Raw genomic sequence first — 12,157 nt, 5'->3', positions numbered from 1 at the left:
AATATTTTCTATCAACTAAGGTATTTAGGGTTTAACCTTGACTATGCTAAAATCTAAAGGATGGTTTTAAAGTCCAACTTTTTTCAGGGTTTAGGATTCGCTTTGATAACTATTCTTCCAAAAAATGAAATGGTGCCATTAATTTGAAAATCTTTAAAAGTATTTTATTTGAAAGAAAGTGTTCGTAATATTTTTTTCTCAAGAGTGAGATAAAGCAAATTTGAACTAATCACAGCGGAACTCGCATAATCCCATATAAAGTGCAGAACACATATCATCGTCCCAACTTCGACCAGGTCTATAACCATACATCATGCACCCTTCATTTGGACCAGAGCTATCACTTGGTTCACCACTTGCCCAAAAGGTGGTTGTTATTTTGTTAATATTTGCTCCCCACCAAAACCATTGACCAGTTGATCCAACTTCGAATCCACCGATCCACGTCGGTCCTAGAAAAAAAAAGTTTCCTTGTCCTTAATATGGTGGAAGTCACTACTAATCTAGACGATGCTATCGTCCGTTAGAGGGATAGTAAACGCGGGAAAGGGCGTCAGAGTGGTTTACGGAAAATATAGCGGCGGTAGAGTTTGGAGCACTGTAGAAACCTCCGTCACTGCTTACTCCGCCCCGGGCTAACCACCCGTTCACAAATATTCCCCGCGTCCTAAACTATTCTCATTTTTAGTTATTTTTTTTGTCTAAACGATAGGATTTTTTACTACTAATCCAAAAATGCTTAACTTAAAAGTCTTTCCAATAACTGGGCAAATTCTTTTCCCTTTTCTTAAGATATCGGGAAAACATTTAGGGTAATCACAGCATCGAGTGAAATAAACTTTGAAATTGACCGGCAAAAGCTTTCCCAAAGAAACTATAAAATCATAGAAAAACATTTTACTATGTGATTCAACAACTGCTTTACCCTATGTCCAAATATTCATTACCTGGGAAAGTCATCATTTTGTTGAAAGATATAATCAGATTTGCAACGAATCTGTATGAGTTACTATCAAGATGTTAGATTCCTAAAGATCGAGGGAAATAAACTCGGGGAGGGGGGGTGGTTATTTGGTCACTTTGCGAAAATTTCTGTCAAAGTCCCGTTTAGATTTACTGGGAAAAGCTTTTAGATGCAAAGGGTAATTTGATCAGTGTTCCTCCGATAGGGTAACAGGTTGAAGATTTGAGTATTATCAGGATTTCTTAGATACGGCCGGGGGGGGCACTCGATCTGAAAACGACCATACGTTCGGCCCAAAATTTGGCTTCTAAAATCGGACCCTTACAGTGCACTTTTTCAAAATTTTTGCAATTTTCCAAGAAAATGTGGAATTTTTCCTCCAAAATTGACCAATTTTGTGCCAATTTTACCAAAAAATTCAGTGCAGTTTTGTAATTTCCGGGTACGGAAACTATATGTTGTAAATATTTAGAAGTAATAAAAAAGAAGCAAACCTGTAAATGTTGTTTGGATTTTCGAATTTTCTTCTTTATTTCGTAAAGTACCAATTGTGCTCATATGTGCAGGTTCCACTTTCTTACACATTTCGACCTAAACACCGAACACGAAAAGACAGAATATTTTACATATAGGATTTTTCATTTACCTCGATTTTTTTGTTGCCAAAATTTTTCTCCGCCATTTTTTTGAGAAAAAGAGGAACATTTATATATTTTTAACACCAGCATTTTTCAAATTATGGATCCCCTAAAAATTCAACAATTTATATAAATTTCCACCTAACTATGGACTGTTTTTTGATGAAAAATACCTTATTACAAGGTTAAAATGTGAATGTTACCTTCAATGTGAGATATGTGAAATACCTTCTCCTACATTACCACCTATGGCAATACACTAAGATGTTTCAATATCTAGCTATCGTGCTTCTTAATAAGAATTTCATAGTAACCATTCACTCTATCTTTATAATATTAACAGGCAGTAAATTCACCAAAACCTAAGAATTAATTATCAGAACTTTATTGATCTAAAGCCTTTGATTTCAAAAGCTATTTATATTAATTTTCAAGGACTCTAGGCTCATGAGTCAATAAAGAATATCAGTCTTTAATGGTTGGAGTTAAGATTATCGGCTACGCCCTTTTTATATAAAGGTGAAAAGATAGCGAAAACCAGTCTGGATAAAGTCAAAGAAGTTCTAAATACTGAAAAGGTTTTTGGACTGCAATTTAATTGGAAAGAAAAGTCCGCACCTGTTGTAACCATGTTCTTGATACTTTCAGCTGTGTAAACCAGGCTTTACCAACTTTAACCCAAGCGTAATTCCAGTTTGAAGGTATGCATGATTGTGAGAGGGTGACCCCAATGAGAGATATAAGTAAAAGTTGAGAAAGAAACCCCATTCTTCACAATAACCTTAATATCGGTATTTTAGTTCATCGACCTTCGTTGGAAAGTAAAAGATCTGAAGTGTTTGTGTCGAGTCATTTTTAGTATCTTTATATAGCTAAAAATGGCGTTCGCGTATGATGTCTATGTGCACGTTTCTTCAGTGAAAATGGCTGAAATATTTCAAAATTGTTGATACAGCTAATACAGTGTACAAGAAAATGATGACACAACCTTATACACGTTTTTTTTATAAGAACATCCAAAATTTTTAAGTTTTTGGATGTTCTTAACTTTTTGAGTTTTAAGCCTAAAAATGTTCTTAACATGTTCTTAATTTCACCACTTTTTGAGTATTTTTGTACAATTTCATAAGACATCGGGTGTTTTAGAGTCCATGAAGCCTTAAAATGTTCTTAGCTTATCCTTAACATTTTGGCCATCAAAGCCTTATGTTCTTATATAGTTTGTTCTTATAAAAAAAGAGTATGCGAAATTGTATTTTGTTTATTTTTAAAGTGCATAACAAACAAAAATTGGATGCTTCACTACGTAGCTGGGTAAACAGCCTTGACATGGCATTTGACGATATCACTATATTAAAATCGCTTTATTGTAGGTCAATCTTTTAACATTACTCGGGGTAGCCTGGAAGCCTAACACAGATTGGAAGAAATTGAGCTGAAAACCCTTAGACCTCCTTTGTACTATGAAAATTTTTCAAGAAGAAAAAGTGATTCGGGTGAGGGTCCCTAAAAGAATGATCCAACTTCATCTCTAATATCCAAGAAGATTTTACATTCTACAATATCAACATATACAATTTTTGATATAATTCTTGAAATGAAGTATTGGTTTAATACATAACTTTTTAATTATAATCAAGAGAAATCAACCTATTTACATTTATCATTTGTCACAAAATATACTTAATTTCAATATCTAACCAACATAATGTAATATTCTGAAAAACTTTCACAAAAAGTAACTCATTAATTACAATACCAATTCGTTGCTTGTCTTCCAATCCGCAATGAGTTTACTTTGGTGTATCTTTTCTTGCTGACTCATAATCTTTCTTGTCATCCAAATGATTCTCGATGTATTCGAGGATGAGATTTTCGACACCTCTCTTCTTTCCACCACGAGCCAATGATGACCGACTTGACGTATCCTTTTTCGTCGACTTCGTACCCAGGTTTGAAAGAGCTTCTTCAAGGGTTTTGTCTGCTGATTCTTTCCCGTATCTTGGGCGACTGGCTTCACTTTTTCTGCCATAACGTGGTCTATCACCAGAAATGATTTCGGTCAACATATCTTCCAATGTGTATTGATATGAAGGACCATTCGTGGAAGATTCATCTTTCCCGTATCTTGGTCTTTTGGACATCAAGTCAGAGAGAATTTCACCGAGGCTTCGTTTGCCACCTCTTGCGATACCATTAGGTTGATCTTTTCCAGGGCGTGGCCAATCTTTGCCAGCACGAGGCCAATCTTTCCCGGCACGGGGCCAATCTTTCCCGGCACGGGGCCAATCTTTACCGGCACGGGGCCAATCTTTTCCAGGTCGCGGCCACTCTTTTTCTTCATCAAGACCATGCAGCAAGCTGACGAGATTATCAACCTTGCCATCTGATTTGATATTTCCATCATCTTTAGTATCACTCTCTGATGATTGGTTCACCAGCTTCTCGATCAGTCGCTCAATCACATTCTGGTTCTCTCCTTCTGACATCTCTTTACCGTATCGTGGTCGAAAAGTTTCTTTTAAGTCTTTACCATACCTTGGTCGGTCTTTATTTTGTTTTTCATCAAGATAGTCAACAATCGTATCCTGCATTGATCCCTTATTCAAAGCTTCCTTTTGTCCATCTTCATGAACGTTCTGAAGCCTTGATAACAGTTTAGCCAAATCTGATATAGTCAGTTTTAAGAGTAACTCGTTGTTGCCAATCTTTCTTACGTTACTGATTGGTGCGCTTTCGGTTAATTTGAGAAAAATTGCACAAATGAAAACGAGGATGGACACCAAGAGGTTCATGTTAGACTATGATTTCTATGAAGAAAAATGAAAAGGAGGGTTAATGAGATTGATTTTAAAATCAGTGTAGATCAAGTGTATCAAATCTATTGATAACAATTTGACGAGGAGGATAAGACCATGCTCAGAAGTTGCTGCTCCGTATCGTACCGAAACGAAACGGTTCCGCATCTAGTGTGAACGTCGAAATTCGAAACGTCAAAAAAGAACGTGTGAACGTAGCTTAAGACAAAGTTGAACCGTAAAATTCCTACATAGCTAGGGAGGGGATGGATACTATTTTGTCAATTTGCTAAATTTCCAGGACTCCCCTAAATTAGAATGGCTGCTGCTTGTAAAAAAAATACCTTACCTTTTTTGTAGAAAAGATTTGCTTCAACAGAAATCTTCAACTTTTATAAATTTAAAATTTTATTAAAATCAAACTTTAGTCACTTCATTTTAACTTAAAATTTTAACTATGTAATTTTTCTAGGAATGAAAATCTATATATACTGAAATGACATTTTATCCGAAAGTAGGAGGGCAATAAAGGAAACACGTCAAAAGCTTTATAAAATTTCACGAAAATTCAAAATAATCTTTTGTCAGATGGATTTTGACTCGGTAGCATTTCTTTTTCATTTCTTAGAGGGAGGTCAGACAAGATGTTACACAGTCAAATACTTCAAGGGGAAAAAAAACAAAGATAAAAGAACTCATATCGATTTTTTTGACAATGAAGATCAAAACAAAATTAATGATTTTTTTACTATTGATTTCCCTTCTTTGACAAAAGTTAACACCTCTTTTCTTTGTTAAGGTTATGTAACAACTCGAGAACTTTGACATGGAGGAAGGGGTACTGACCCTGACGGTCGGCGGGGACGGGCCCATTAACGTGGTGGCAGTGGCAGGGGGACAGTGCACCCCAAGCGGCCGATTTCTTTAAGGGACGAAAGACACGGGGAGCAAAAAGGCGTCTCTGATTAATAATTTCAGAGCCCCTTTGTTTTTTTACAGCTTAGAATTTACAATTTTCAGCCAAAAATAGGTAAAAATCTTCCTTCGTGTACGCGAACTTACGCGTAAGTTTTACAAACATATTTTACTTTTATTAGCAATCCAATTTATTAATAAACAAAATTTGAACCCAGTCAAATGAAATTTCACGTATTTCAAAATACATCCTTTTTAAAATGAAGAAAATATCGTCCTTGAATTCAATTTTTGAAATAAATTTGCAAGTATTTGGAGCTTATTGGAAAAAGCATTACCAGCCTGACCCAGCTGGCACACAACGTTGTTTTAACGTTCAAATAACGTAATCTGGACGTTATGAATGTCAAATGGACGTTATTTTGACGTTGTGTGCCGGCTGGGGAGACACCTCACCACGAAACTGAGTGAGACATTGCAAACAAAATTTACTCAAAGCACAAAATCTACTTCTTAAGATTGAGTCTACTTTAAGTCATTTGAATTTAATGTATACTTCTTTTGATTTTTAAGCCAATTTTATTTTTTGTTTTACGGGCCAAGCTACCCAAAAAAGAGAGCCGGCCGTTCGGCGAAAAAATAAATTAAAAGTAGAATTTTACCTATAAAATCTCCTAAAAAGGCAGTAGACGGGAAAACAATCGGCGGCGGCTGTAGAGTTTCGAAAGTTTCGAAACGAAACTCTACCGGCTGTAAATTCTTTTCGGCAAAAAAACCGTTAGCGAATTTTTTTCGGCTTTTTGGGCTTATTTCTTCGATAGCGATTTGTCTTAGGCTATAGTATAGTGTAAGTTTCTCCTGGACCTAATCAACTCTAGGAATTCTAGAAGTTTTGCTAATGCTTCGATAAATGTTTACGTTTTTAAGGGTGGTTGATCTTCCTCTTTAGAGTTGCAGACTACTAAAAAACGGAGTTTCACTGGAAAAATCGGCCAAAATATCTTCCAATGGAAAATTATCGTCCAATTCTTGTCCCTACCGAAAATGATCAAATAAACCAATCCTCAATGCAAAATATTAAGTTTAAGCAGTCATTGGACAAAGTCGAATCCAATATGCAAAAATGCAGATTTCCCATCCCCACTGAATTTTCTGACATGAAAACAAAAGAAATTAAATCCCCAGCCATAAAAAATATGGGAATATCAATCCCCATCGAGTTTCAGTCCGTTATTTTACCCCCACTGGCTTATAAAATCCTACCGGGTCTGTGAGAATTGTGTGTTGTAAAAGAGCACGTATTTGTTAGAAGATGTTAACAGCCTTATTCTTCTTGGAAAAAAAACATGGAATGACACATACTATGATGAATTTACCGATTTAATGATCTCATTGCAAGACTCTCCCTTATTCAATCTATTATTCAAATAAATATGTCCCCTTTTCCAAGAACTCTTAAAAAACAAACGACTTGATTACATCAACACGGGATGTGATTGTCATTAAGAAATTCGACACGACAGGCAATAAGCTGTTTTTTGGAAAATTTAGTTTCTAATTTCAGCCAGGATCACGTTTGATTGCTCGAACATCTGCTAGATGAACTTTACAACGGTTGACCCCCGTAATAAACGATCATGCATATCATCTACACAATGTCACTAGAAATGAAATAATTTAGGACGTGGGGTAAATTTTAAAACGGAGGTGAACCCATGGTGGAGTAAACAATGTTGGAGGTGTTTACTATTTTCTGCCTACCACCCGTTACGGCTGTAAACTCCACGCATGTATATTTCCCACTATCCCTCCTGACGGACGATGATAGCGTGTTATAATTTATGTTTTTAAATTAGCAAATTATATTTTTTTTGCGTGTTATGGAAGGGAAGAGGTTAAATAAATGTGATCAGTTGGAAGATTCCCGAAGTTTGCTTTTAAAGTAGATTTTCTTGTGGAAAAAAAAAGGTCTTCTAATCTTAAAAAATATTTTCCATATCACACCCCCTTCTCACAGACCCAATGGGATTTTTTAAGCCAGTGGGGATAAAAATAACAGAAAAAAGCTCGATGGGGATTGATGTTCCTATATTCTTTATGTCTGGGGATTTCAAGTCAGAAAATTCAGTAGGGATGGGAAAAATATTAAATTATTTTACAGTGAGGATTGGTTTATTTGATTCTTTTCAGTGGAACAAAAATTGGACGATAATTTTCCACCGGGGACGATATTTTGACCAATTTTTCCAGTGGGAAGAGATCCAAGTGGCGGTCTGTGAGAAGGGGGTGTCATATCATTCCTATTGGAAGTTTGAAACTTTTTCAACCGCTTTAAGAGAGATATATGCGGTTGATGGTGCAATAAATGGTTCTTAAAAAGGTTATTCTGCCAAAAAGGTTACTTCTACTGTGATCCTGCTGTGATAATATTACACCTTTAACCCTTATATGGAATTCATGAGATATTTTTTCATGGGGAAGCAAAAAAATGCAATTCTTCTTACTAAAGATTTATTTTGAACACGTAGAAGTTGCTGTGCTCTATGAGTGAAGAGAAAAAAAAGAGACGCTTTTTTTACAATAAAATTCAAAACATTCGCTTCTTTAAATTTTTAAAGTTTCAGAAGGGGGTCTTGACCTCTTTCAGAAGACATCATTTCCTTTTAAATCAGCGGAGGACGGTCCCTTACAAGTATTTTTTCTTTTCGATGATAGCGTGGGATTGATAGTCATGAAATATTGAGTTTACGGTACTATGTAAGTTCGGTATTTTAATAGAAAACGAGTTATTCCAGTTCATTCTCTCTCCCTGAAGACCTGGTGTGAGAGATTACATGGTCAATATATAAATCTAGGGTTCGATTTTTACTTGAATGAGTATCTCAGAGGTTTTATCCGTTATATAGTCAATGCCCTTTGAAATGAATGGACTTCAAAGGGGACACGAAGACTTAAATATAAATTTTAAGATTTCAATAGTTTTCTTTTTCACACTGTAAAATTTTCAAATAAATACTTCATCTTGCTTTCAGTATAAAAAGGGACTAGCAAGTTAAAGAAGACTTACTCTTATCAAGTTACCCAAAGTGGGGGTTGGAATCGTCAATTGATAGGCAAATGAGTTTCTGCAGGAATTTTCGAAGCAACCAAAAAAGACTTATGTTCTGATAATATGTATCTACTACAGTAAAGTATCTTTAACTCTAACCTCTACAACTCGAATGTCTCCTTAACTTAACTTAACTCGAACTAGTTTTTCTCGTCTCTACAACACCCCTGTCTCAGTGCCCCGGTGGCCTGATTTCAGTACATGGTTTCAGTACATGATTTTTTCCTACGTCACTGCAGTAATCAAATTTTTATTGCACTCATTTGTGAATTGAGATATAAATTGAATAAAGACAGCGACAATAAAAAACAGTTCTTGAATTCCCAAGCCATTTAGGATGATTACAAATGAGTGCAATAAAAATTTGATTACTGCAGTGACGTAGGAAAAAATCATGTACTGAAACCATGTACTGAAAAAAATCATGTACTGAAATCAGGCCACCGGGGCACTGAGACAGGGGTGTTCTACAGTTAACAATGCCTTGTAAACCTCACCCCATACCATAACTCGAAATTTCCTTAACTCGAACAAATTTTTGTTCTGCGTGTGGGTTCGAGTTACGGAGAGTAAACTGTATTAGTCAGAGATTCTTATTTAAAAAAAGATGAACGTTGAACTGAGAACATCAAATCTTTCCTCGCTGTAGCCTGGCGCTTTTATCAGTTGGAGCGAATAGTTTGAAACGATCTCGGTGGGTCTGTGATAAAAGGGTGTTTTAGGGTAATATTTTTCCTTCTTTCTTCCAACTTTCGTTTTTATCGTGATATCCCACGCCCAAACAGGAAAAGCCAACCGATTTCTTTCATAACAAATATACCCAATCTTTAGCCGGTTTTTAGTACTTTAGGGTTGCTTAGCACAGTGCGTGGTTGAGGAGAGAATAAGACTTTTCACAACCTGATAAATAGCACTATAAAGGTTGATTAGTCAGAAAGCTCTAAAGGGAAGTATTCAGGAAATAAGAAATCATATAGAAGCGTGCCTTTTGGAATGTTTTTATAATGATGTAACGTTGGGGACTAGGAAACGGGATATTTTGATAGATTGTTGATTGCTTAGTAATTTTCTCTTATTTAATGTGCTGTCACCTTTTTAAGATTGCCAGAGGATATGTATACATATCCTTTTTGTCTACAAAATCAAACCGTTTTTGACAGCTATAGTAGAGTCATTAAATTATATGTCTTTTTGGGTTATTCTTCCCAATAAAAAGCCTCTAACTCTCACCGTTCGGGGAAACAGATGTGTTTCAGTCACAAAGACTCTACTGTCCAAAATTGAGTACACCATCAATTTGTCTTATCGGCCCTTATAATTGCTATTGTTTGGCCTAGGCCAAAATCAATTCTCAGATCAGCTTTTCTTCCATAAGTTTTCTTCTTCTCGCTGGGAATTTTAATGAAGGCGGGGTAAAAAGTTTAAACATGTTTCTAGTTGCAACTATTAACACCCTAGGACCTTAATTAATGCACAGCATTTACACGAGTATTCTAGAATAAAACACAAGGAAAACTGAGGCTTTTGCGATGGATAGTTTAAAGGAAATCCTCTCCATTTTTGAATTTTGTATTTTGTTGTGAAAGAAATGGTTATATAGTTTTACAGTGAGCTTACAGCCCGAAGGAAGGGAGGAATCTTCAATCTTTCGAATACAAGAAAAAATGTCAAGCCTGGAGATTTGTTTAGCCTAGAAAGCGCTTCAAATAACCTTCTATAAGAGGTACCTAAAAGACGTAGAATGTATGAGCGGGGTGGGTGGAATGTTTTCAAAATAAAGTGTTGCCGAGGGCGTTTGAAAAACTTTTTTAGGGGAGAGGCCAAAAAAAAAGACACAAATAAGCTCGGAAGGGTGGAGTTACCATGCATGCCCGGTTAGGAGTTGACGGGATACCCTAGTATTCTAGGGGGAGAAGTTTCCAAGGTTGTGGTTTTTTTTCCTAGCCTAAGATTCACGGCTCTTTCCAACAAGATTACCTAAAGGGTTGCTTACAAATTTTAGGGCAATAATACAAAATACAAATGATAACCATGACGAAGACTCATCTTGGCTTGATTCTTGTTGCCATAACAATCCATTCATCGATTTCATTGGCAGAAGGTTCAGTTCATGATATTGAAACAGGGAAAGAAATATTGAACACTCTCAGAGAAATTAAACATTTGAAAGACAAGGAAATCATTTTAAAACGAGCTGTTGCTGAAATGTTAGTTTTCAATTCTAAAGATGACAAACGAAATGCTGGAATGTACGGAAAGAATAAGAAACTACCTTTCACATCAGCACGTGCAGGAAAACGAGGCTCTTGGGACAAGAATGGGGCGACTCATGGGTTTATGATTACGAACATTATTCCGCCAATGATGAGAGGCGGTAAGAGAGAAACCGCCACCGCCGTCAAGGTATTAAATCACGGAAACACGGGTCCATTCACGAGGGGTGGAAAACGAGAGGTGATCGATGAAGAAGAAATAGCAGAAGAAGGACCGCATCATCGATTAGCTCGATTGCAAAGAGTCGGTGATTCTTTAATTGCAGATATAATCAAAGCAGCATCAGAGAGAAACTAAACTCCCTTGAAGGATAGATTTTGCAAAAGACTTGAAGCATGATAACTAAATTAAAAAACGCCTGGTTGCGTTGTTTCATATATATTTTAAAGATTTATCGTAACTTATAGCTATTTAGACATTAAGTTGGAATTTTTCCTGAAACTCCATTTGTAAATATTATTATTCATTCTAATTATTTGAAAATATACCAATTAGTGCTAAGTCAGTGCTAAAGTGAAAAAATTAATATACTATTTGCCTAAATAATACCCTCCTATTCCAGGGATGCTTCTCTGGAGAAAAGATTTAGGGGATTCAAAGCCTCTTACAAGCTACATAGAAGTGTCTCAAACATAAGCTTTCTATTCATCGACTATCGCAAAGTAATCAAAAGCTTTACATACGAGAACTCAACTCTGGGATACTAGGTCATTTAGTAGTAATAGTGAAATTTAGATTTTAAGTTAGGTTAAGAGCATCAAAAGTACCTTTTTCTTCCTTCGACTTTGCACTCAACATCTGATTGTCTCAAGATGACCTCGTTGGAGCAACTGTGTCTAGCTGCTTGGGATGTTTACGTTAAAAGTTTGCGTGACTGAGGAAAGTATTTTGTTTGTTTAACTCAAACCCCATTTGTCCTATGACCCTTCATTTTTTATGGGTAGCACGCGATCGATAGACTTTTACGTAAACACGTATTTGACACTGTGGAGGAACAGGACGCTATGATAGAAATCCTCAAAGCTGTCAATCTAGCTCAATGACCGACACGCTTTTTCACATGAATGTACTCTATACGAATATTCCTAATGAAATTTGTCAAAAGAATTAGGAATATGCATAGAATATCACCATCATCGAATTTGGCAACTTTTAAAGCAACCTATTAACCTGTAAATTACCAATTCTCACCAAGCAATGCTCTACATTGTCACAAAAAAGTCATATTTTTGCTTGGAGTCACAGGCTTGGGGTATATATTAAATGAAAAAGTTAGGTTGAATTTGGTCCAAACCTAAGAACACCCCCTTCTCAGGGACCCACTGGGACCTCTTCCCACTGGAAAAATCGGCCAAAATATCGTCCCTTGAGGAAATTTATCCTACAATTATTATCCCCACTGAAAATAATCAAATGAACCAATTTATACTAGAAAATATCTACTGTTTTTCTGATCCCC

The 12,157-nt window shown here is 36.0% G+C and overlaps 2 protein-coding genes across 2 annotated transcripts; both read right to left on the bottom strand.

The window, feature by feature from the left end:
* Nucleotides 1–106: 106 nt before the first annotated feature.
* Nucleotides 107–2,483, bottom strand: LOC136822865 (type-2 ice-structuring protein-like). Its single transcript, XM_067079178.1, has 3 exons — nucleotides 2,221–2,483; nucleotides 1,459–1,555; nucleotides 107–452 (listed from the first exon to the last, which is right to left on the bottom strand). Exons 1-3 carry the CDS (start codon nucleotides 2,368–2,370, stop codon nucleotides 226–228), a joined length of 474 nt encoding a protein of 157 aa, XP_066935279.1. The 5' UTR covers nucleotides 2,371–2,483; the 3' UTR covers nucleotides 107–225.
* A 691-nt stretch (nucleotides 2,484–3,174) lies between these two features.
* Nucleotides 3,175–4,408, bottom strand: LOC136822856 (uncharacterized). Its single transcript, XM_067079169.1, has one exon. The coding sequence runs from the start codon at nucleotides 4,395–4,397 to the stop codon at nucleotides 3,396–3,398; it is 1,002 nt and encodes a 333-aa protein (XP_066935270.1). The 5' UTR covers nucleotides 4,398–4,408; the 3' UTR covers nucleotides 3,175–3,395.
* Nucleotides 4,409–12,157: the final 7,749 nt, after the last annotated feature.

This window comes from Clytia hemisphaerica, unplaced genomic scaffold (genome assembly GCF_902728285.1).
Source record: "Clytia hemisphaerica strain Z4C2 unplaced genomic scaffold, Clytia hemisphaerica genome assembly, whole genome shotgun sequence".
Lineage (NCBI taxonomy): Eukaryota > Metazoa > Cnidaria > Hydrozoa > Leptothecata > Clytiidae > Clytia > Clytia hemisphaerica.
This window is presented reverse-complemented; position numbering and strand designations above follow the sequence as displayed.

What these genes read in the sequence shown, in the direction of transcription:
- LOC136822865 (XM_067079178.1), bottom strand. Translation starts at nt 2,370, where the DNA reads ATGGGGTTTCTTTCTCAACTTTTACTTATATCTCTCATTGGGGTCACC. An exon ending in CAAGAACATGGTTACAACAG is followed by an intron (nt 1,556 to 2,220) that starts GTGCGGACTTTT and finishes TTCGGTGTTTAG; the next exon opens with GTCGAAATGTGTAAGAAAGT. An exon ending in AATCCAAACAACATTTACAG is followed by an intron (nt 453 to 1,458) that starts GTTTGCTTCTTT and finishes TTTTTTTTCTAG; the next exon opens with GACCGACGTGGATCGGTGGA.
- LOC136822856 (XM_067079169.1), bottom strand. Translation starts at nt 4,397, where the DNA reads ATGAACCTCTTGGTGTCCATCCTCGTTTTCATTTGTGCAATTTTTCTC.